General features: G+C 41.6%; 1 protein-coding gene across 17 annotated transcripts in view; it reads right to left on the bottom strand.

Annotated features, from left to right (window-relative positions):
* DLGAP2 (DLG associated protein 2) overlaps positions 1-26,336 on the bottom strand; it is a 465,625-nt gene that overhangs the window by 81,163 nt on the left and 358,126 nt on the right. For all 17 annotated transcript variants that reach the window (XM_068937311.1, XM_068937314.1, XM_068937312.1 and 14 more), the window contains one exon: positions 14,459-15,528. In XM_068937311.1, the coding sequence (XP_068793412.1) occupies positions 14,459-15,528 (1,070 nt within the window). The remainder of the gene's footprint in view (positions 1-14,458; positions 15,529-26,336) is intronic.

Below are 26,336 nucleotides of genomic sequence, written 5' to 3'. Positions count from 1 at the left end.
AGCCCAACTGGTTCCATAACTAAATCTCACCACCTAGTTTTTCCTGGTTACTTCTTTTCTGAATATTAGTTTATTTCTTTATACTCTGGTTTTGGTTTGTGTGTATGGCGGGCGGGGAGCAGGGATTCTCAGTCATCGTTTTAGTAAGCCTCTAAACAACATTCCCTTCTTGCACAAAAAAAATTGTAAATCTATGCTACATAGAACATACGTGTTTATTTACCCTTTCCCTTGAGTGGACAGTATATTCAAGACTGTTGTGAGGTGCCACTAATGCATGAAATATTTACCACAAAAATAGAAAAGGCTCAAAATTGCACTTTCCTTTGATACTTGACTTTGCACTTGAAATTTTCTTGCATCTGTATTTGAAGGAAATATAATTTTTCCTCTTTTCTGAATCAATGTAAAGAATTTTCTTGCTACAGATTTTAGAATTAGGCCCTCTAATGACAGTCCAGCATTTACTGGCTATAGACTTTAGCCCAGTTACACTAGTTACACTGGACTCTATTGGTCTAGCTTTTTGCAGAAGGGAACTGTGGAGTATCTATAAATAAAACACTTGCTTCCTCAGTAGTTAACCTTATGCCCCTCTCAACCCCATTCTCAGTGCATATTTTTATGCAGTTTTCTGATTTTTTTATGTGCTGATTAATTGTTCAAAGAATATGAATTATACAATGAAAACCATTCAAAAATCTCTACAAAATACGTCAGGGACTCCTCCTCACCACTAATAATGCCAATCCTTTTAATTAGCTTTAATCTTCACATGCCACCCCCTCTCTCTGAATTCCTTGACAGCTCAGAAGCACAGAGAGTTCTTGCAACATTCCCTGAAAGGCAGCCGACACGGTCCATCAAGGCTAGAATTAATCCGAGAAAGGAAGAGACTCCTTTGTTTTGCCAGTGATTCTCTCTAGGCTTTGAACTGAAAAGCCATCATATCAGAAGAAGAGGAAAAAAGTCAGATGGTAGATCTCAAATAATGTATGCCTTGCACCAGGTTGGAAACAATATCTTGACTTGCACTTGGAAATAGATTGTACACCCAAGAAGATCATAAAGCATAAATATCATATTCCAGTTGAAAGATATCTGACGAGGCAAACCAGTAGCAGCATTCTTTACTGTTTTTATTAGATGTTTTTCATGTGCAGCCCGAAGCAAAGCTGCACTAGCAGATTCTTGATGAGAGGACGACCTATGCCCAATGTACTCAGTATTGCTTAGTCACCACTTTTTATTAAAGTGATATTTTATAATCCTTATCTTAGCAGTGATGAACTCAAAACCATCAACCATCACTGCATTTCCTAACTGATTCTCCAGAGACTCTGCAAATAATAATACAAGGATGGTTAAATAATGTAAATAGGGTTGTGAGGAGTCTGTGGCTATGTTTATATCATTTGGAGGAATGTGGGCCAAATGCCTGCCTCGGGAGCCACGTGTACTCATACTGCATGCAAGGTCACTCACAGTTCAGTCACCTGCTGGGTCCCCCTGGTCAAAGCATGCTGCACATCCCTGAGATGGTGAAGCAATGTGCAGTCAGATGGCAGTGTGGGAGCTGTTTGCACTAAAAGTGATTTTTCTCTGCCAAGCCTGGAGCTCACTAAGATCTTTTGGTGGAATTTTGAGATGAGATGGGTTTAGACTAAAGGCGGGGCTTAACCTCTTCTTAAACGAGAATGTAGATAGAGCCTATCAATCCAAGACACACAGTCTGTAGGCATTTAAACTAGAAACTCAGATTCTCATCTGCTGCTGGTTTCCGAGGGTAAGCAGCTCAGGATTCTCCTTCACGGTCAGCTTAAGCCAAATCAAAAAATATACTACCATCAACTTAAGCGGGCCGAGTTTTCCTGAAATAATATTCATCTTTTCTATCAATTTCAGATTACTTTACAGACTCAGGTCACTTCATGTAGCTGCCTGAAAAACACCTCCAATAACACAACGAAGATAAGTTTTCAGCTGAACTGGTGTGCTGCTCCAGCTCACTGTGCTGCTGTGCAATTGTAAATGCTAGCAAAATAGAGGGAATGTCCCGTTCCTTCGGGCAGCAATGTAATCATAACTTAGGCTGATAGTGAAATTGTACACTCAGTCTCCCTGTGCCTTAATTCGTGTGTGTAAAATAAGGCTAATTGTGCTTCTCCAGCTCATGAGGATTTTGTAAGGATAAAAATGCTATGGTAATTACTCTAAGGCTATGTGTACATTAGTAAACAAAGACCCATTTTCCTGCCTGGAGGCCAACTGGCCTGCAACACCCTGCATCCATGCTATTGAGCTCTCTGCTTTCAGAACAGCGTTACTGCTAGGAATGGTCCCTGGCCTCTGATAAGTCCTGAACTGCACCCAGGAATTGTTTAGGAGCATACTAGTTGGCTAGGATCAAAACGATGCCATAGACAGGTCAAATAATGTAATAATATCGAGGATAAGGATGCAGTGCCAAGGAACCTTTACTGACACCATTCAGCTTTCTAGTATAGACGTAAACTAAGGTAAGGTAGCAAGTATCAAAATACTATGGAGAGCTGCATAACTATTGAGGACCAAAACTTGAAACACTTGCCAAAAAATGCAGCATTCCTGCCAATTAATCTGCCATAGTCAGGTAACCAGAGTTTGTCTTCTCTTTCCCTGTGCTGGTGGGCCAGCCTGTAGCTCCACATCTTTCTCCATCAGTGGAATGAATTGAATTACAATGTGAGTTCTGTTAAAGCCAAGCACCAAAGAGCCCTACATCGGAGTCCAGCTTGTCACTATAGGCAAAGGGGAGCCAGGGATATACCTGCCAGCTGGGCTGCCTGAATGACAGGGCAGCAGAGGAGGCCCAGGGGATCACAATATCAACAGCTGAAGCTGGCTACAAGTTTCCCTGGCAGATATTTTTGAGAAAGGCAGGCTGAGTTGCCTGGAAAACATTTGCAGAGGGGATGGAGCCTAGTATCTGCACAGCACAGTACAGAAAAATTACAGAAAGGCAAGTTCTAAGCTGAATTTATGACAATTAATACTTTAAACTGTGAATCATGTTTGTGAATATTGGGGAGGCGATAGGAATGAAAGCTATTCCAACAGACAAAATTACATTTCTCTAGAATTACAGCTGGTTATATATTATCTGTTCTCCATATACTTTGAAAAACACTGGCCCCAGGAAAGGCAAGGTCTTTGATTTTTTTTTTCTGCAGTTTTGTCAGATATTAAGCAGGGCTGAGCAAAAACTCACTGGAAACTCACTTTCCCTGAAGAGCTGCAGGACTGCATATCTACATTTCTTCTGTCATGAGTAGATTCTGTCAGTTCCCTTTTTCTGGACTGCATGACGTACAAATGGTGTTGATATGCATATAGAAAAAAACTATATGCAGGATGCAAGACTTTTATCTATCGTAAAGTTTAATTTGTGGGATTCCTGCTGCATATTCCCTCATAATGTGAAACCAAAGAAATGAGAAAAAACAGAAGTTTCCTTCTTAGCGAGTTACCTATTAGCCACTGTTTCAAATAGAGGAAACTCATAAGGCCCTCATAAAGCACATCTGCTGGTGCTAAGAAGCTTTGGGAAAAGAGATAGGCCTTATTTTCTGCTATCCTGGAAACCCACACATTAAACTTGGTTACACAAGCCTTGATGTGAAGCAAGGGGGGCCTTAAGGAGCAATAGAGCGAATCTCTTCATGAAGAACATTCAGTCTAGAAAAATCTAATTTGCCTAAGTGCATTTGCAGTGTATAGCCTAGTTTTATGCCCAAATTAAGAACTGCAACTTAAAAAGTGAAACTGAAATCTGCTAGAGCTCATTAGTTCATATACAGTGAAGAGCTTGCATAAGTTTAGGACTACATTAATTTTGTAATACAAATACATTCAGTGATTTGATAAAGTAATAATGGAATAAGAAAAGAACTCTGCCTCTCAGAGCATTTAAAGGTCATTTTGTCAGCTGTGCCCAAAGCCTCTCCCTACTAAAGCTACTGTAATTATACCACAGATGAATTTTGCTCCTGTATTTATTCATCTCCAGACACTTGCATCAGGTTAAAACACTTGAAGTCAGCCAGTTCTGTGGATCCTATTGGGAGACCTGTTCTGTGTGTCCTACATGCAAACCCCAGAAGACAAAACAAGCTTGCAGAAAAAGGAAAAAAGAAAAGGTATATTAAGGAAAAAATCTGCTGCTGCCAGTAGAGAAAATTCTTGATTGCTGCCAAGCATAGCAGAAGGCTCCTTTGCTTTTATTTCCAAGCTCTGAGCCTGTCTTACCTGATAGAAAATACCTGTGAGCACACGACCTTCTCAATAATTTCAGGCACATGGCCTTGATCACTGGAGAAAAGAAGTAATTTTTTACATGCTGAAATACACATTAAGTTGTGGAAAGTGCACAAGACTCACTGAGTGCATGAGACATGCGCCTCCACACACACTGGGTTATGAGCCCAAGTGTCTCCGGGGCTTCACTGCCTCAAATCTGAGCGCTCCCAAAGGCAGTCGCCCAAGCACAGTGCGGGCACTGCCGAACACATGCACACGGCTTGCTCTGTGTGGGCCTGGCTCACCGGATTCATGCTGGGCCACTTGCAGAGGAAGGTGGACTGCTATGCTCTGCCAAGCCAGGCGCTCGGATTTCCTGCATCGCCCTTGGTGATGTTACAGGTGCACAAATATGCCTTTAAAAAGTGCCTGGCAGCTGAGAAAATAAGATAGGAACTGGATCATGAGTTGTGAATAGATCTGACCAAATAGCAGAGGAATCCTGATTCTGGCGCATTAGATTTGGTGTGTCTTTGGAAGCCAAGAGCCTGGGTCCTGTGGACCATGCCATAGGGCAACGCTATCTTCAAACAGCTTCAGTTTGATTAAGACCTTCTGACTGAGCTTTTCACTTTAAAGACTGTGGATTCTAATCACTGGATGGATATCTTTTCATTCATTGGCACAGAGCTCTCACTTTGTGAATCCACCTGGTAGGTTCTCCTTTCCTGCCTTACTATTATATTCACCCTTATTATTTCTATCCACATTCTGAAAAGGAAAGACAAAGAATCATCAGCCCATTGAGCCTGGATGCTCTTCATTGTACGATCTGTCACTTAAAATCACCTATAGGTCCCTTGGGAAATATCTTTGCCTTTACCACTTTTGAAATTAAGGGAAATTCGGAGTTGTCACCTTAGCATTCATTACTCACATGAGTGGGGCAAGGCCCGCCCTAGAACGTTCTTCTGCACAGAAGTATGGAGTGAAAGGCAAAAATACCCTTAAAAGAAGGAAATGAGAAGTACTCCCTGCATCCTTGCAGCACACAGCATTTCCAAAACCACAGTCTATAGACGTAGCAAGGACCCCACCATCACAGAACTGTAATAAGGCTAGAGAGGGAAGAAGACATAAAAGGTGACATCCCTAGTCCTGATCTAAATGAAGATCAGCAATAAACAGTGTCTTATTTAATCCAAGCAGGAAATGAGATCACTTACTTTCTGCTTTTTATAAAACTGATACTGAAAAAATAGTGCTCATCTTCGAAACATATTTAAAATAATTTTAAAGGATATATAAACATATATATTTGCCTGTCATCCATTTTTCTCATTTTAACTAATGAATGACAGTTTTGAACAGTTAATTCCAAATGACTCAAATTATTTCGCTTGCAGAGTGAAATGAATACTTTTGTCCCATCTAGCTACTAGATCATTGCACTACTTTTGAAAAGATCCATTCTCCCGTCAGAATTACCAGGGACCTTGTCTATACAGACATACAGCCATTTAAACACAGACGCAATTCCACTTTAAAAAGAAGCCCTTAAACACAGGACTGTGAGACTGCCAAAACCAGATGGAAAAAATCTAAGCAACACTTCTGAATGCTTCACAATTTTCTACACTCACGTTCTTGCAGGCCAAATGGTACTGGCAGCTCTAGAGAGGAGCCAGGTCTGCCCTAGGCAGCAAGCCAGCAGCATACAGGAGCGTATGGTCACTATAGCCCCAACATCCTCATTCCTGGCAGCCCCTTAGTGACTGGGCATTATAAGCCTCTCTTGCACATGCTCCACTCCTGACTTTGGGAGGGCAAAGGACCAGCTGAGATAGCCTTATAGGACTGGGCTGTAGAAATGAAAACAGTACAGCATGTGTCCACGCTGACTTCAGGTGCAGATTATCCTTTGACCTAAACTAGCTTTTCCTGCCCTAGAAACAGCTCAATTAATTCTGGAGCGATGACTGTGAGTGGCGATTCTGTGGTGGTGACCTAAATCATTGTGAAGGCAGTGTGGGTGATAGTGACCAACTCACCTGGTCACACATGCCAGTACCAAAACTCTACTAGTGCTACCTAACTCAACAGGATATGTCGGTTGGTGGAGTAATGGATGTACTTTCTGTGGTTCACACATGCTTATTTTGCCAACCAACAGATATAATCCAGTTTCACAAAGATGAAGTGCTGAGGACGGTGCACTGGGTTGAAATCCATCCTTGTAAAGCAGTAGAACACCTTCTTAGGCAACAGTCTAGATTCTGTCATGTCCCCAGGAGAGTTCCTGGAAATACGCCAAGTGAGGATTTATGCCTATTTCTCCAATAGCTTGTCCTCAAAGCTCTTCTCCATGCTGGCATAACTTAAACTAGCATAGAGCGTTGTTGATGCTACTGTTTTTTTCTTTTTCTTTTTAAGAGATCAACTCTTGTGCTTTTCTTTTATTCAGTAGAGTACACAGCTGACATTATTACCTACATGCTTAGCACCGCCGATGCTGTAACGGATGACGCCAGTACTTAAATGCACTAGGAAGACAGGAGGGGGCTGAAGCCATTTTTAGAATAGCATGCTATTTTCTTCTTTAGTGCTGACTCATTCACTGTACCTTGTAGTATGTCTACCTCGATTGCTTGCTGCTTCACAGGCTGTTGAATGGTTGAAGGAGGAATATTAATCAGTGACACATAGCACTGTGCTCCAGAACTTTAGTGATGGTGAGTGCTATGTTCTTGCCTGTCTTTTGGCTTTATTGTCTGAATCACTTTTCTTTAAGTAGCATTCAAAGATATTTCAGTCCTGGAAGCTGTAAGTGATGCTTTCATAGTCATAATTTTAGTACACCTACCTAGTTCATATCCATTTTTCCTCTTGGAAAACTTTGCTCCTCACAAGCATTCATGTCAAAGTAAAATTAATCAAACAGTCATTGCACTGTATATGCATTAAACCTAATTAGCCAAAACAACTGGGAAAGATAAAAGAGATCACATAACTCATTTGTCTTTTTCTTAACATATTTTATATGGAAAAGTAAAATGACATGGAAAGCATGGCATTATAACTAAAGCTATATAAATGTATGCTTACTCTGTATGTGTGATCTACACATGTACATCTGCCTGCTGAGTTAGATGTCAGAAGTGTTTGATGTCCAGAGATGCATTTGTCTGCCTTCAAAATAGAAATTACAGGCCCATGGATAAAAACTTGCTAATCATTCACAGAATGCTATTAGTGTACAGTTACAAAGCAACTGCTCTCTGCTAATTGTTGTGATAGCAGAATGGCATGGGTTCACATTACAGCTAAGCTGGAGCCCAAAGGGTCTGCCCCACTCTTTCCATCCCCCTTCCATCTGCATGTTCCCACACCTCCACTGTAGCAGGAGTGATGCAAATCTGATCTAGTAGTGAGAGCTGGTAGCTTTAGATAAGAAAAATAATCGCTATCTTATACAGCTTTATTTTCTACGAATTAGTTCTTCTCTGAAACTATCCACTTTAGGACTAGATGACCATCCATGCTGGAACAAGGCAAATGAAAGGGTGGTGTTGGAGATCAATATGGCAGCTAGGCATCTGACTGAATTACCTGTAACTTGCAACTGCGCACTTCTGTGCAAGGACCTCCCTTGCTACACTGACCCCAAGGGAGCAGGGAAGTTTGAAGCCCTAAGAGAGTAGCCAGAGACTAAGCTTGGAGCTTTCACAGGTTAAAAATTACCTGGTTTCAACTGTAGGACATGACTTAAGCATATAATGCACACATGCCTTCAAGTCCTCTTTTGTCATCTCCTTTTTTTCAATCATCTATGAATTTTGGAGAAGCTCATTTTGTAAATAGCTATTTTCTTTGCATGCTCTTCAAAGTTTCAATTTTAAGGAAAAAGCAGCTGAGGGTTTACTATGCAAGACAAAATGGAAGTCCAGAAGCAAGATGCGGAAAACATGGTTTCAAGCACAGGCCTAAAGCATTGCGATGCACCTCCAGTTTGGGATTCTTATACACCACAGCTCTCCAGTGGAAAACAGGAATAGCAATAACTTATACGTTGAAAGAAAAATTATCAAGAGTGGGACCAGTGAGTGGAACACAGATTCAGGCCCAGTGAGTCCTTATGTATAGGTAGCAGAGTAATATATATATATATATATATATATATATAAAATATTAATTTATAATACTAATATATAAAGCATTGAACATACTAATTTTTACTGTGCTGGGGTATGTGTAAACATATAAAAACTTTGAACGACTATAATTTCACACTTTTGCTTTAAAAAGGATCTAAAAATGTAGAGCTAACACGGAAATACCATCACTCAGGAGAAACGCCTTTTAATATCACGTGTTGTAATGCTATAAACACAGAGATCCTACAAAGAGACTTATGCTAGGGTTTTATGCTAATCTGTTCATTTGTGTACCTCAGGGAAATATGCTGCTGCATAATCAACTTCATAATCCCCTGAATACTTCCATTTCCAGATATTCTGGAGCAAAGCAGTAAACTCTCCTGGCTAGGGACCCTTTCTCTACCTTTTGCACTTTCTGGACTTAGTGATTACTTTCATCTAATCATTATTTACTGATGCTTCTTTTACTGCTGTAAAAAAAGTTAAATATCCTTCCTCAGTTTTGCTGAGTGAGTAATTGAAGTGTGCAGTGATTAACAAATTACATTTGCTGGGTCAGATAGAAAGTTCACAGCAGAGATAATAACATATCTCACATATCTGGTCTCAATGATTACAGGGTCACAGCACAGCATCCCTCAGAGTAGATGTTTCAAAACTATGTCTTTAGTTTTGATACTGGCAGAACAAGGTCCTTCATCTGTTTGCTGATCTTGGGCTAGTGAACAAGCCAGCCTCTCAATCTGAAGGATGTCCATGCTCAGATTCTACAGAAGCTATATTTCCCTTAAAATATTTGTAATAAGAATATGCCTAACACAGAATTGCTGGTATTATTGCTTTGGACACTGCTACACATTCTTTATTGTAGTAACTGAGTACTTAAGTCTTAACATATTCACATTGTAGCATCTCCATGAATTAGAGAACTGCTACTATCCCATTTTTAAAGAGGCTTAAAAAGGAAGATCGCAGAGGCAGTCAATGGTATAAAAGCTTAAAATTTGTATCTCCTAGGTTTTAAGCTGGAACCCTAATCACTAGGTGAAACTTCCTTTCAGTCATTCACTTTTAACACCACTCAAGTCAGGATGCCTCCAGCGGGTGCATGCAGCCAGGGGAGACAGCATGGGACATGGCTATGGAGGATCCTCTTGCACCTCTCCTGGGAAGCCTGCGTGCTTGACTGGCTCTCTGAAATGCCTGTACACCAATGCACGCAGCATGGGGAATAAACAGGAAGAGTTAGAGATCTGTGTGCAGTCGCAGGGCCATGATCTCATTGCAGTGACAGAGACATGGTGGGATAGCTCACATGACTGGAATGCTGTCATGGATGGCTACGTGCTTTTTAGTCAAGACAGGCCAGGAAGGCGAGGTGGTGGAGTTGCTCTTTATGTGAGGGAGCAACTAGAATGTGTGGAGCTCTGCCTCGGGGTGGATGAAGAGCAAGTGGAGAGCCTATGGGTAAGGATTAAAGGGCAGGCTAAAATGGGCGACACTGTTGTGGGGGTTTACTACAGGCCACCTGATCAGGAGGAAGTAGTCGATGAGGCCTTCTACAGACAGCTGGACGTAGCCTCATGATCACAGGCCCTGGTTCTCATGGGAGACTTCAACCACCCTGACATCTGTTGGCAAGACAGCACAGCTAGGCACAAACAGTCAAAGAGGTTCCTGCAAAGCATTGATGATAATTTCTTGACTCAGGTGGTGGAGACGCCAACGAGGAGAGGTGCAATGCTAGACCTTGTACTAACGAACAAAGAAGGTCTAGTTGGAGATGTGAAGGTTGGGGGCAGCCTTGGCTGCAGTGACCATGAGATGGTGGAGTTCAGGATCCTATGAGGAGGGAGCAGGGCAATAAGTAGGATCGCAGTCCTGGACTTCAGGAAAGCTAACTTTGGCCTCTTCAGGGACCTACTTAGGGGAATCTCATGGGGTAGGGCCCTAGAAGGAAGAGGGGTCCAAGAGAGCTGGTTCATATTCAAGCGTCACTTCCTCCAGGCTCAGGAACAGTGCATCCCTCTGAGTAAGAAGTCCAGCAAAGCGGGCAGGAGACCTGCATGGATGAGCAAGGAACTCCTGACAAAACTCCAGCAGAAGAAGGAAGTGTACAGAATGTGGAAAAGGGGACAGGCCACTTGGGAGGAATACAGGGACGTTGTCAGAGTGTGCAGGGATGCGACAAGGAAGACTAAGGCCCAGCTGGAATTAAATCTGGCAAGGGATGTCAAGGACAACAAGAAGGGGTTCTTCAAATACATCAAGAGCAAAAGGAAGACTAGGGAAAATGTGGGCCTGCTGCTGAATGGGGCGGGTGCCCTGGTAACAAAGGATATACAGAAGGCAGAGATATTGAATGCGGCTTTTGCTTCAGTCTTCACTGCTAAGGCTAGTCCTCAGGAAGTCCAGACCCTGGGGACAAGAGAGGAAGTCTGGAGAAAGGAAAATCCTCCTTTGGTTGAGGAGGATCAGGTTAGAGATCTTTTGTCCAAACTTGACATCCATAAATCCATGGGCCCCGATGGGATGCACCCACGAGTGCTGAGGGAGCTGGCGGATGTTATCGCTAGGCCCCTCTCCATCATCTTGGAAAGGTCCTGGAGATCAGGAGAGGTGCCTGAGGACTGGAAGAAAGCCAATGACACCTCAGTCTTCCAAAAGGGCAAGAAGGAGGAGCCAGGAAACTACAGGCCTGTCAGCCTCACCTCCATCCCTGGAAAGGTGAGGGAACAGCTCCTCCTGGAGGTCCTCACTAAGCATCTGGAGGACAAGAAGGTGATCAGGAGTAGTCAGCATGGATTCACCAAAGGGAAATCATGCTTGACCAATCTGATAGCCTTCTCTGCTGGAATGACTGGCTGGGTAGATGAGGGCAGAGCAGTGGATGTTGTCTCCCTGGACTTCAGCAAGGCTTTGGACACTGTCTCCCATCACATCCTCCTAGGTAAGCTCAGGAAGTGTGGTTTGGATGAGCGGACAGTGAGGTGGATGGAGAACTGGCTGGATGGCCGAGCGCAGAGGGTTGTGGTGAATGGCGCAGAGTCGAGTTGGAGGCCTGTGGCTAGTGGTGTCCCCCAGGGGTCAGTCCTGGGTCCAGTCTTGTTCAATATAGTCATCAATGACCTGGAGGAAGGGACAGAGTGCACCCTCAGCAAGTTTGCTGATGATACTAAACTGGGGGGAGTTTAGTAACTAGCACACCAGAAGACTGTGCTGCCCTTCAGAGGGACCCGGAGAGGCTGGAGAGGTGGGCGGAGAGGAACCTGCTGAAGTTCAACAAAGGCAAGTGCAGGGCCCTGCACCTAGGCAGGAATAATCCCCTGCACCAGTACAGGCTGGGGGTTGACCCTGGGGAAAGTAGCTCTGCCGAGAAGGACCTGGCAGTCCTGGTGGACAAGAAGTTAAGCATGAGCCAGCAGTGTGCCCTTGTGGCCAGGAAGGCCAATGGTATCCTGGGGTGCATTAGGCAGAGTGTTGCCAGCAGGTGGAGGGAGGTGATCCTGCCCCTCTCCTCAGCCCTGGGGAGGCCTCGTCTGGAGTACTGTGTCCAATTCTGGGCTCCCCAGGACAAGAGAGACATGGCACTGCTGGAGAGAGTCCAGCGGAGGGCTCCAAAGATGATGAGGGGACTGGAGCATCTCTGTTATGAAGAAAGGCTGCGAGAGCTGGGCCTGTTCAGCCTGGAGAAGAGAAGACTGAGAGAGACGATCTCATCAACGTGTCCAAGAATCTGAAGGGAGGGTGTCAAGAGGACGATTGGGCCCGGCTCTTCTCCGTGGTGCCCAGCGACAGGACGAGAGGCAATGGGCCCAAACCGAACCACAGGCAGTTCCATCGGAACCTGAGGAAAAGCTTCTTTCCTGGGAGGGTGACAGAGCACGGGCACAGGTTGCCCAGAGAGGTAGTGGAGTCTGCTTTGCTGGAGATATTCAAAACCCGTCTGGACGCGATCCTGGGAAATATGCTCTAGAGGACCTTGCTTGAGCAGGAGGGTTGGACTAGATGATCTCCAGAGGTCCTTCCAACCTCAACCATTCTGTAAGTCTGTGATTCTGTGATCCCAAATTCACTAAAAGCCTAAAATAAAGATTTCTGAAAGAAATGTACTTTCCTGTTGCCTAGGCCTTGGACTCCCTATGGGGTTCTTAGCCTAAAGCTTACTGATAACCAAGTCAGTTTGTGAACTCAGTGTTTCATATTCCCTTGGGGACACTGGTATAACTGGGGTGTAAAAGGGAGGACCATGAAAAGTAAAAACTGGTGGCTTCTGCTAAGAAAAAGGAGATGTAAAGATAGAAGAAGAAGAAACAAGGAAATGTGACAGGGAAGAAAGCACAAAACTGAGCAGAGGTGTAAAGGTCTGAGAGTTCTCTGTATACAAGTGTGTCATGGTAAGGAAGAAGCTAGCAATAACTAAACTTCTCTTTACTGTAAGAGCAATATCCCTGATTTTAGAACACAAGCATGGGTGGAACTCTACACTGGAAGGACTTCCAGCTCTGGCTCACTGTATTAGATCAATACTTCCAGGAAAATGCAAGCTCTTTTTCATATATGAGAACGGTACTTGAATATGATAAAACACTATGACTGTTAGCCTAAAATTGGAATCAGTTTGCATGGTAATGCTAGGAGGGTTGCAGCTTCTTTATTTTCCCTTTTCTGAAATGAGGAATGTTCCCGTATTACAGTAGGGAAGATTGATCCTTGATGGCTGTATACGTATTTGAAAATATTCAGCTCTTCATCTGTGACTCATTACCATTGGTCCTATATTGCTCAGAGAGGAAGAGAGCTCTGCACTGAAGTAGAACAGTTGTTATTCTGTGTCTGTTGGCTTCTACAGAGCCCACAGGAATGGAAGATCTCTAAATATCTAAATCTAAAGTGGAGATCTGCACGTTAATGTGAGAATCTGGGAAGTTCTACAGAAGGTGAAGTTTATTACAAAAGAATGGAAGAGAGGGTACTGAGAATAATGTGGGCTTTGCAGGCTGTACTCTGTGGAAATTCCTAAGGGAATGCTTATATATTATGTTCTTCCCAGTGGCAATGCCAGCTGGAGCAGTTATCCTCCCAGCTACTCCTTCCTTTCTGCTCTGCTTGCACTGCAGCTCTCTGTACACCCTAATGTGCTGATGCAAGTTACCATGGGACTGTGCTGGAAGTAGATCACATAAGTGATGTAAATGTCTAAAAAGAAATATTTTGGAAGCTATTTTTTATACCCATATCACTTCAAGATCCAGAGCACAGTATAGCATCATAAAAGGCTTTACCAGCATGACTTTGGGGTGGCAAATGGTAGCACCTGTAAGAGTTTAAATGTAGGTGAAGATGGGAGTGTCTTTAGAAGAAGTTGCTGCTAAAGAAAACAAGACCACAGAACAACACCCCAAATAGTCTGATTATCAGACCTGAAATATTAATCTCCCTGAGGTACCGATGTAACTTTTAACAAGAATAGCTCAGTGAACTCAATGAGAGGCTCAAGAGAGGCTCAGTTCAATATGATTTTAGGTGACCCAGTCACTAAAATGAAATTTATGAGTAATTGTCATCAAGACAAAGCAACTGAGTACACAAGTAAATCTATTCTCCTGTTACCTAATATAACCTAGAGACAAAATAAAAGAACACAAAAATAGGTTTCCGGACAGTCTGTTCCTAACATCTTCAATTTATGGTCGTATTTGATACATTTTTTCTAGCCCCAAACTGCTGGGAGAACTGCCCCTTTTGTAATCTGAGATATAGATTTTATCGGGATTTTTAGTGCAAACTCAAAAGGTGAAAACACACTCACTGACCTTAAACTAATTTATACTACATAAGCCTCATTTAGTTTTTAATCTTTGCCCCATAAACAAAGACTATGGAATAGCTGCATTTTATGAAGCAGTCCTGGTTTTCTTTAAGAGAGATATTCAGATGACCCCTGCATTTTTTACAATGACTTTACAGCATAAATTATAAAGCTTTTTCAATTAAAAATACTAAGAAAATCTTCCTCTTACCTGAAGGTAATGGCATGGCCTCAAGGAAGGTTTGATTTCCTGATGAACCAGAGGCTTATCTAAGTTAAGTGATGATTTGCGATAAGCTTCTTTAGCCTGACTTACTGTAAGCGTGGACCAAGAACTCCTTTTCATATATTTACCATCAGGGGTCATTGCTAGCCCTTCACAAGCTGAACATTTCACATCATTGTTACTTTTGGAAGTCTTCAATGAGAGATCCCCAAAATGCCCCTGGAGTGCTTCAGGGTAGCAATGAGATATATGATCTGCATGGTGCCTATTTACCACACTAGGGGTTCGGTAAGTGCTATCACTGTCCAAATTATCATCAGAGCTCCACCAGCTGCTCATTCCAGATTTATGCTTGCTCTCTGGTTTTCGCTCTTTACTTTTACTCCTTTTGCTATGCTTGGAATGGTGCCCATGATGATGATCATCCCCTCGACTGTCTCCCTTTGTCCCATTAACGTTTCCCTTGGAGGATCCTTCCAGAGAATGAGATTTAGTAAAAAGTTTCTGGACTGAATGAACGAGATGGCGTATTCTTCCTGGGCTCTCACTGCGTTGTTCTGCAGCTGTTGAGGTTCTCTGATACTGTAAAGTGTGAAACCCATCCCGATGAAGAGGAAGTTGTTTCTCAAATTGGTCCAAAAGATTTGCAGGAATGCGGTTAATCTTGGGATTACCGTGAGACATGGCGCAGTCGTCTCTTGTGTCGTAATGTGAGCTGTAGTGCATTCTGGGGAAAGTGCTACTTGACATGTGATCGCCCATTACCATGGGCATCATCATGCATTCAGAATGGATGGAGCTGCGTGGCGAGCAACGATGGTGGTCCATCGGACAACTCTCTGTGGGGCTGAGAAGATAGGATGGCCTCGGCTCCTGCCCATGGTGGATATGGTCGTGGGTGTGTTCACAGTCTTCAGGGGATGCTAAGCCACAAGTATGAGCTGAACATAACTGTGGTTGGTTGCGACTACCAGATAATCCTTTCATATTCCTCGAAGCAGGAGAGTATCTTTCTTCATTGAAGTGCTGAGAAGGCGACCATGAGTACTGCTGGTCTGTCAGGAGAACACATAAAACCTATGTTATATCTAATTAAAAGACTGACTTGCAAAATCCAAGTATATTGCAAAACTGAACTATTTTTTTCTTGTAAACTCAATGAAAAGTCTTACTTATCATTTATGAGATTTGATTTGCTGTATTAAAACTGGTTGCTTTGAGCAATTTATGAGGTGAATGCAAGAGGCTTCTTGTTTGCAAAATTATCTGCTAGCAGCTCTACAATTTTATAAAGTTACTCATTATGCAAATTTACTCAAATACATTTAATGGATACATTCAAGTGTTCAGTTTATTATTTGCTATTTGGAATTTGTATGTTAAACTTTGTGGTTAGTCATTCAAGTTACATGGATCTCCTTCTATTTCTGCAGTTTCTCAGTTGGCCATCTTAACCTTCATGCATCCTTTCTCCATGGAAAGAGTTACTGTCTTATCACAAACTGAATTTTGTTTTCTTAAACGAATCTCAGTTACAGGATCCCAAGTTTACTATTCATAAACATAAATAATAAGCAGCACAGATAAAAAGAACATGAACATGCTGAAATCAAGCCTATTTTTTATATCACTAGATAGTTTATGAATAAGTATTTCATACTACTTGAGCTTGCGTTAACATTTGTCTGGATGTATTATGTCCATTGCCATACTTGTGCAGTTTTCTCTATTAGGCAGTTTTTTCCATTCATGCTTCTGTCCAAATTAAAAGACATTTATTCAACCATTCTGTGTTATCCCTGATAAAACAAGTATCTCCAGGTGCAACCTATAGGTTTTTATATACTCTGTTATTTGTTCTGATGGATCGGGCACTCCAAGTTTTGGTTATTAAAAAGAAGTGACTATGAAATAAGGGTAGCTTATAAGTGAAGATTTTGATACTCCAGTCTTTGATTTTTTTTCTCTTATGCAATTTCTTGCAGCTGTCAAATGCTACAAACAAAAAACTGAAAAATCCAGTAATGGTTCAATATGATGTGAGCCTTCACTTTTCCTCTTAAATATCAGCTTATTTAAGCAAACATTTCAAAAGCAGACACAGATATAGGATACAAGACAATCCTTTAGAGGATCATACAGATGCATATGCATTTATGCTTACAACCCACTTAGCACAGTCTTTCTGCAGACTTGCTCTTGAGATTCTAAGTAATCTGAAAGTACAGACAGGTGCCTAATACAAATAGTTTGAAGGCCTCAGCCAAAAACAAAACAAAAGAATATGTACTCGTCATATATAACAATATAATCTGGTTCTGGAGATCGGCTTCTAGAGATAATACAGTAGTCAAGAGCACTTTTAAGAGTTCCTAAGCATATGTGAAAACTCTTCTAAGTCCTACTCCCACTGCTGGTTAATACACAACACCCACATATGGTCATGAAACAAATCGGTACCTTTGTCTCTTTAATTTTATTAAATTATCAAGTGTTATAAGAACTTCAATACAAAATGCAATTTGTGGCAAGTCTTTAGCATCAACAGTCTTATAACCTAAATTCCCTATAGTGGAAGATGCTGAGATAATTTTATTACATCTTAATTTCAGTAGAACTCCACATGACATTTAAAAAAACGTAGCATTGAACTAATAAACAATAGTGCTTTGCATCCTAGGTGCAACCCTGCTACACTGAAGTCAAAGATGAATTTAAGAGTCCAAATTTCACCTCCAAACTTTATTATGGTGTGAAACTGATGTCTGTGTGTATATATCCTTTTCTGCTTCTATTTTGTTGTTTTATAAATTTCTTTCACTTAACTCTTAGCTATCTTCACATGAAAAAGAAAACTTATTACTGTTCACTACTCAGTCTGCTGTACTATTTAGCTTATAATACCCTACATAAATGTAGTTACAGAAAGTAAAGATAAATGTTTCTCTGAAATAACATTATTTTGATTATCCAATTAAAAGCATAGCTACCTATAGACAAAGTAGTAAAGTATAAGAGTGCATTATGATTCAGCCACATAAGTAGCACAGTAATTAATGGTACTTAAACGAGTATATTACCAAACATTATCAGGGGAATAATAATGGTCCATGTGTTGAACTTAGATTGTGCTTCCGATAAAGGGTTTCCAAAGCATCTAACAGAAATTAATGCATTATTTCTTACAACAATCCTACGAGATGCTGAAGGCACTGTCTCTCTTTACAGGAAAGGAAACTGGAATACAGGCAACATTTCCCAAAGTGCTTGTGGATTTACTGATTTTAGTTTTCACTATTCTGTGAGCCAAAAGGAGGTCAAAGGAGGTTCCTCTATCTGACAACATGATTAAACTAACCTCCTAAACCCTTTCATCACAGTCTTGCACATCTATGAATGAAGGTAATTCTTGCACTAGGGCTACAAACTGCCAATGTATTTCTAAAAAAGTAAGGGCATGGCAGAGATCCAGAAGGAAGAAAAGAGTTGGCCAGGAACAAGAAGTTCATTTAAATGATTTCCCTGGAGCAGAACTGTTAGTCTCTGGTGATTTCTTTTGGCCTCACGCAGCATCATACATAGCCCAGAAGGCTTCAAACATTTTCATCGTGTTAGATCTCTAGGAGTATGAGACAGCATGATTTGATCATATGGCTATGGATAATTTAACAACAGCTTTTCCATCCCGCGTGACTCCCTATGATTATAGCCCAGTACAATTATAGAAAGATAAATTTTTTTGTACATTGCTTTCACAGCCTTATAGTTTTTCATGTGTCTGGTGGAATTTCCGAATTTATTGCTTGAAATATAGTAGTTAGAAACTGCTATAGGTATTTAATAAACATAATCAACATAACTAAAAACTGAACTTAAAAGGAGGCACCTTCCAGAAGTGTTTTTCTCCTCTAAAATCTGCCATAGAGAGTAGCTGATGCTAAGTAAAGTCTCAAATTATTTACATGTGCATCATCTAAATTTATCACTCCAATTAGGTTTGGGCTCTGCTTGGGACACAAAATCTGTCTTATGTTCCTAGGCACCATAATTTCTTCTTATCAACCCCCTCAAAAATGTCAAACTTTCAAATTATTTTATAAAATTGTCAAGTTCTCCAGGCTTGATACTTCATTCACCTTTCTTTGGGAAACATATTTCAGGGCTCAAAGAAACAGTCAAGCTATGGAGGAGTGAATTACTGTATAATACCAGATCGGTGTATTTGACCATGTCCTAGCTCCTAGCCTGCCAGAAACAAGAAAAATGTGCTACTTTAAAATTAAATTAAGCTAACATGCTTTTCTAGGATTTACAAGGGGCTTAAAATGTGTCTATGGTCAATATCTACAGCTCAGCTCATTCATAAAAACTTGAAAAGCCCTAGTATTAACGATATTTCTGAATCCTTGAAAAATAAAGTTAAGATCCTAGATTTTGGTATGACAAAATGATTAATGTGAGAGATATCCAAGAATGCTAGATTAGACAGGAATTTTAGTCTATTTCTTGAAGAATAAAATATGAACTTTTGTTTACAAATGCAGATTCTACATTTTCTTGGAATAATGACTCTTTTAAAATATCAAAGTAATTGAGGGTATTAATGTGTAGTCTCTAAAGAAAGTGTCACTATCAGAACCAAAAAAACAAAGGGAGATAGAAGAACAAATCAGCATAACCCAAAGCAGTCAGCGAAATCAAGAACAGAGGAATAGTATCTTACATGTGAGCCCATTAATGGCTTTTTTAGATACTGTCAGAGCAAAATGGAATCTTTCCATTGACTCCAGTGGCTATTGGGTCAGTACATTGCAGACTGTGAAGGACCTAGACACAGACATATGCCGGCAGAGTCATATTTCACTTTGACAAACAGAATCCAGTAATTCCAAATTTCTGAAAACTCCTTAAAGCTGTTCTTTCTAGAGACCACTATATAGACATAAGTCAAACGTTAACCTTGACAGATGCAAGGATTTCTGCATCCCTTTCTATATATTGCATCTCTTTCCCTCCTGCGTCATGCCCTTTTCTGCTTTTTTTTTTTCCTGATTATTTCTCCTTACTTTCTGATATTAAAACTTGTGCTCTCTTATTTCAAGCAGGTGTTCGTTTGTGTATCTTCAGGGATTGGTCATAATTTTTTGAGCCTTCAAGCTTCTTCCTTGTATCAGTCAGTATCAAGGGGAGAAAGATGCCTACAGTGACTAAGAACGTTGCTTGAAATGATGAAGTAGATCCATTCATATTAAAGTACAAAAGGGTTGAAAACCTTTAAGTCATGAAAAATTGGGGCTGTGCATCCATAAGTTCCTGGAACACTACTCTTTGCTAAAGGGAATCAATGTAAAACATTGGAAACATCTCTAACATTCAGAACAAGTGCATGTCTCCACAAATATTTTTACATACATCTTTTTGTGTGCTTTGTACTGAAAATAAGCTTCAGGAGCATGAAATAACAATAATTCCTGGAACTACTAAACGGTGCCTGATTTTTTCTCATTCTATTTTTCCTTTTTTTTTTTTCTCTTTTGCAAAACACTTTGTTTTCATTGAGAAATTAATTTAAATTGCTTTAACCTTATAAGCCCTCTATAAACATTTCTATAATCAGGCCACATATTTAGTAGACGTTCATTTCTAATATTTATATATTTTTTTTCAGTACCTGGTAAAGCTTACACCAAAAATTAGTATAAAAGAAGGTTTTAAATGCACATTCAGGGCACTCTGAAGGTCTTTCTCACATGGAGCCTGAGAAGATGAGCTATGTGGGGCAGCTACGCTTCTTACAAAGCAGTACAGTTATTGATTGCACATCTGAAATATTTGTGCTGTTTTTACTGGAGAAGAAACAGCTCTTTTGGATAGTCCACACAATACAATGTTGTGCTGGACAGAGATACCTAACCTAGCTCTGAAAAAGATGTGGTATAGAAAACCAGCTTGTTGCACTGTGCTGTTTCACTCAGTTTAATTAGCACTACAATGCATCATGAAAAAATATCCTCACAGCCCACCTATAACTAATATAAACATGAAGTATCATAAAAACAAGGATATTAATCAAAATAAGTCCATATTAAGTATTACAAATACATAAATCAAATGTTTTAGCTGGAACTCTGCTTGCCCAAGGACTGCAGTAGCCAGCATTAGATGAACACTTTATCCTCATTAATTTGCTGTAATATTTTTTCTCTATTCGATTCTAACTTGAAAGTGAACATTTTCACTTATTGAGAAGAATGAATAACCACCTAACTGGAAGGAAGAAATTCTGGAAATGCCTTAAGCTGCTCCACTGGTCTCGTGAGATTTCCCACTTATTCATTTAGCACAATACTTTATATAAAATTTACACAAAAATCCAGGGATTGAGTGACTATCTGATTTTTAACGTCCAGCTGTAGGAGATGTCTTGTATCTTCTGTTACACTAACTGGATGCAGTGGCACTGCATGCAGTATTGTCGGTCTGTGAATTCCTCCTATCTAACATCCCAGCAAAGGCATCAAATTAAACAACTGCACTCTTAAAGGCAGGCTGGTTACTTGAAATATTAAACTATGAGGGGTTGCAGCCTCTCAAAAATAAGTAATTGGCTCTCTCAGGGCAATCACAATAAGGTAGCTTATGCACCCAATCTTCCTGTGCAGACAAACGAGAAAAGCGGGCAGTTCTGCAGACCTAAACCCAAGCAACAAAATGACCAAGGCTAGCAAGTAAACATTTGAATCCCAGGCTTGCTCTGACACTTATGCACCTGACACAAGCCAACAAAATTAATACCCCTGCCTGTTCAGGATCCTGAGTGGTCCTTGTGCTAGGCACCTATGGCTGAGTTTATGATAGCAGGGTGAGCTAGGCTAGAGAACGGGATCAGTCCGTACAGTTAAGCTGTTGACATCATAGGTTCAGACTGCGTAAACGGCACACTTCCAAACAACGCTTTGGCGTGATTTCGGGAATAAGACGGGCCAATGACTATTACTGATAGACAGTCTAGATGTGGTTTTATTTTGGAGTATGAGAAACTCGTGTGATTCATCTCATCCTGAAGTATATCTAAAAAATGTCAGATGAATACCACCCTTCAAGAGCATATTTTTCTCTGCTGACAACAGAGGAAGCAGGGGATGACAGGTTCAGATGCAGAAAGATACATTATAAACATCTGAAGTTAGACAGAAGGCATGAAACACACGCCTAATGCTAAAACCTGGCCAAAGTTTAATTCAGTGAGATCACATGGTAAATAGGGTCCAAGGATAAGATACAGCTTTTGTGACTCTTTCGTTAGATAAAAACGGACCTACAAATTCTGCTCCTAAAGCAGCACTGGTGACCAGAACACACCAATTTGGAGAAAATTCGGAAACCCCAAAGGAAGGAATAAGGGGCATGGGAGGGCTGCTGTGTATTTAGTTCAGTCAGAGCTTCAAGCATGGACGCAAACGTCTGCAGGTAGCACGAATATCTGACAGCACCCGACAATACCTGTGTATTGGGCGTAAGTGCAGGGTAGACCATGAGTGGCCCTGTGTTGGCCACTGTGAGGTCCAGCCGGCCCCGAAAGGGACAGCAGCAGCCCCCGTGTGCCACAACGGCAGCCACTGCAAGGAGCGCACAGCACCACTGCCCAAAAGTCTTTAGGGAGGGGGATAGCCGCTGGGGCAGGGGACACAGAAGGGGACTTGTGAGGACACATGTGAGAGCAGGCTCAGGAGACATGAAAGCAGACACACAAGGAGAAGTGTGAAGAGTCGCGTGTGGAGAAATAAGATGGAGGGGAAGTAGAAGGGGATATTGTGGGGGACATGTCTGGAGATGTGATCTTGGAAGGAGGTGCTCCAAGCTGGAGGAGGCACGCTGCTGAGGGATTGTGGCCATGGGGAGCCATGCGGGAGCAGGGACACCCCTGAGGGACTGTGGCCGAGGCAGACCCACATAGGGGCAGGGATACCCCTGAAGGATCGCGGCCAAGGAGGACCCATGCAGCAGCAGGGACACCCCGAGGGACCGTGGCCCCTGGAGGGGCCCACGCCAGAGCAGAGGCTCCGTAAGAAGCAAGGAGCAGCGGATGGAAACCCCCAGGCTCCGGCCCCAACCTGCCGCCAGCCGCCTCACCCAAGGGAGTGGAGACTCGAGTGTAACCTACGGGGACAGCAGTGGGACTGGGAAGGGGGGAGGAGAGGTGCGGGGCTGAAGCCGAGCCTGGAGAAAGGGGAGGAAAGGTGTTTCCCTGAGTGTTTGCTTGATTGTTTATGTCTTCTCTGATTCTCAGTACCTGAATCGGTAATTAAAAGTTTATGTTAATTGACAATAAATTAAAACAAATGAAATTCCCTGAGTTGAGACCGTTTTACCTGCCACAATCTGTCAGCACAACAGTTTTCTTACTTCAGCTCAATCCGTCTTTCAAACACAGTTCAGCAGATTGGCAACCCAACTTCCCAATGGATTTATCTCTGGGATAAATACGCATGATCAGAGACATGGCGGTGCAGTCAGAGGAGCGCCCAGAAACATTGCTCAGGAGAAAAAATAGGGGTTTTGCTATGAGGGAGCTGGGGGAGGAAGGGAATAGCAACTTTCAGGATATAACAACTAGGACACTTTCAGAGAAAAAGAGCACAAAGGAGTGATCACTGGGGAAAGCGGTGGCGAAGGGCACATCAAAGCACAGTTACCACATAGAGCCCAAGCATCAAGACCGGGAGATGTCATTTCTGAAAAAGGAGAAAAATGGGGAAAACAGTAGGGGAATAGTATTTCAGGGATGAAACTATCCCCATGCAGTACAAGAGAAATAGTGGGCACCTTATTTTGACTGGGGGCTGAGAGTGCCCATGCCAAAGGACTGGAATGAAACCCTGCAGAGGCAATGTGGAAAGTGCCAAAGCCCCAGGGGTCAGAGCAGAGGGATGTACAGAGTCCTCGGGGTGATGTGAAATTAGTTTCCAGTGGCTTGAAGCGTGTGATGCCCTGGTATTGATTGGTATGTAACACACAGCCCTTCACACTGCTTTTCAAGTGCACAGTGCATCACCGCTATCCACCTTTGCAACAGTGCCATGACAGAGGTTAAGTCCACAAATTGATTTATGACTAACGTTTTTTCACAGAATCTGTGCGATCAGTGAAGCTTTTGACAAAAATATAAAGTATCAGAACTTGACTGACCTAAACTAACTAACGTGTAAGCTATTTCCTGTAATCTTCTGGAGAAATACAGCTGTAGGGAGTCAACCAGGGCTTCACTATGTGAATGTCACTGAAAAATATGTAAGAAAATTGGTTATAATGCTTCCAAATACAGGCCAGAAAAGCCAACCCAATGCCTCTAAACTTATTTTGTCCCTTGTTGTGCCTGCTTTTACAGATTCTTTCTCCCAAAGGAGAAAATTTTGCAGCTTGCAGTTATTAGGCCAAATATAGGAGAGAAATAGTTTCCTTTGGCATAATCAAAACTGCAACCATTTTCTCAGGAGAGAATCTGACTATGTGTTTGCCATGCAACTCAGCAATTAGAGACAACCAAAGCAATTGGGTAGACAAGCTCAAAATGATATACAGGAGTCTACACATGACTCTAGAAGTAAAGGAGGAATCCTAGTCACATTGAAGGCAATAGCAAATCTCATTAACTTCACCGGGGCTGCGGTTAGTCCTAAATACTCTCTGCAAAATCTTCTTAGTTATTTTATTGACAAGTCCTGTTGTCACTTGAAGGGGATGGTCTCCAATCCATAAGGTATATTACAGAAAAAAAAAATCATGCCTGACTGGAATAAATGTGTTAAAAGACTGGATAAATCACTAGAAAGATCCCAATGTCAGGAAGAAGACAGAATCAAGGGGTGGAGCTGATCCCTCTGAAGTACTGCCACTGGTTTCAGAGAGGCCAAGATTTTGCCCAGGGATCCAAACCATTTACTAGTCAACTAAATGAAACTATCAAATCTCCCAGGTGGTTTTCCTAACAAGAAATACTTTTCATTGATTATTAGCTGAAAATTAAACATAAGAAAGAATGTTGATACTTCTGAATTTTTCTTGAATTTTTTGGCTCAATATTTCGAAAATGGGTTGATTTTTGTTTGCCTCAACATCAGTTCTTTGCAGCCTTTTGATTCCCCCAAAATTTCAAAGTTTTGGACTGGGTCTGATTCAAAACAAGTGTTTCTTTCACTTTTTGGAATGCATCATCCCCTGCTCAGCTGTACACCCTTGGTGCTGCCTCTTGCTGCTTTGTCATTGTATTGTGAACTTTTCTGCTCAGCTCAACCCACTGAGATTGAGGAGGTCTCATCCTGATTTTCCTATGGGCTGCAGGAAGAAATAGCAGTCTGGCGATAAGTTCCCTTTCAAACATGTTGCCATAGTAACGGGCAGAAAACCTCCCTCTTTCCATAACCTTCAGACTGGGAATTTTTCAAATCAGGGTGCTGTCTCTTTTCTGCTTGGCTGACAGCGCAGTTTTGGCTTTGTGAGAAACACTGCAAATATTCCTTGCCTTTTCCTGCAGCCACTAGCACCCAGATTTCCCATGTGGCAGTGACAGGTCAAATTGTGAACCCTGCCCCTGAGAAGCGGTGCTAGTGTAAGTACTGCACACCCATGGCAAGTCTGAGATAGGACATCATATTATACTGCTATCTAATTACTTATGAAGAGAAAATGACTTTGTAAAAAGATATAAAAGACAAAGGGAATTGCACAAGAAACTCATGATGAAAGGTGACAGCTGAACTCACAAGCAAAAGTCTGGACTATACTAGCAATATCTGCTGGTACTTCTCTGGCTGTAGTTATCCTGGTGCAAATCCCCTCCAGAAAATAAGCTGAACCAATGTGGCTGGCACTGTGAGAAACAACCTTGATTGTGAACTGCCATGCTGTAAGTACCCACAGCCCTCTAGCTGTGCCCGTACAAGCCGCCTTACTCTAGACAGGGACTCAGCAGCCGATATGGGACATGGATGGCAGGGCACAGTAACTTTTTTTCTAAGGAGCTGGATAGCACACCTTTTAAGGTGGCATATCATGAGAATACAATTTAAAGGCTGTACATTTTGTCCCTTTATGAGGAGACAGTACACTGAAGGCACTTTGTGAAGAAGGCAAACACAGCTGAGTAGGGTCAGCTGAGCTGGTCCTTCAGCTCCTGCTGGAGCTGTTCCACTCTATAGGTAGGTAAATACTGCAGATCAGCTATGCACCCAGGTGCTGTGGATGTCATCGGGGCATGGGAGAGAGAGAAAAGTCCCTCCTTTGCTAACATCCCACATCCCAAGTATGAAACACCTCAAGCTTTTTCAACTTCTCCCCACTTTCTCTCTCTTTTCTTGGGAAAGGTTCTAGAGCAGATACTGAAGGCAGTGTTCCAAGGTGTGGTCTAATAGTCTGACAAAATTTATCAGTTTGTAAAAAAAACCATTTCTTCTTCAACTGAACTTAAGAGCCTCCTCAGCTACACAGTCAGGTCAGAATGCATAAATCATTTGGACCAAAAATATTTTGCTTTGTTTGGCAAAGAAACAAATGCATAAACTCCTTTGTATTCAGTAGTAGAAATAGATGAATAATTCATAACAAATAACCTATTAGATTAATTTTACATCCTACAAATATATTTTCCTGTTTGTGAATTGACCTTGGGCCTAATGGGATTTTTGCAGAGTTATCTGACATTATGAGGTGCTTAATTTTTACAAATAGCTTCTGGTTCACAGATTGCTAGTAAGCATTTACTGCCAACAGCTTATAATTAAAATGCAGGATATTTAGTATGTTTATATAGGATACACTCAAGCCACACGACATAATTTTGTTCTATGACTGAACAAGTAGTTCA

Source organism: Struthio camelus, chromosome 3 (genome assembly GCF_040807025.1).
Source record: "Struthio camelus isolate bStrCam1 chromosome 3, bStrCam1.hap1, whole genome shotgun sequence".
In the NCBI taxonomy this organism is placed as follows: Eukaryota; Metazoa; Chordata; class Aves; order Struthioniformes; family Struthionidae; genus Struthio; species Struthio camelus.
The sequence above is the reverse complement of the archived record's forward strand: the minus strand, read 5'-3'. Positions and strand labels throughout refer to the sequence as shown.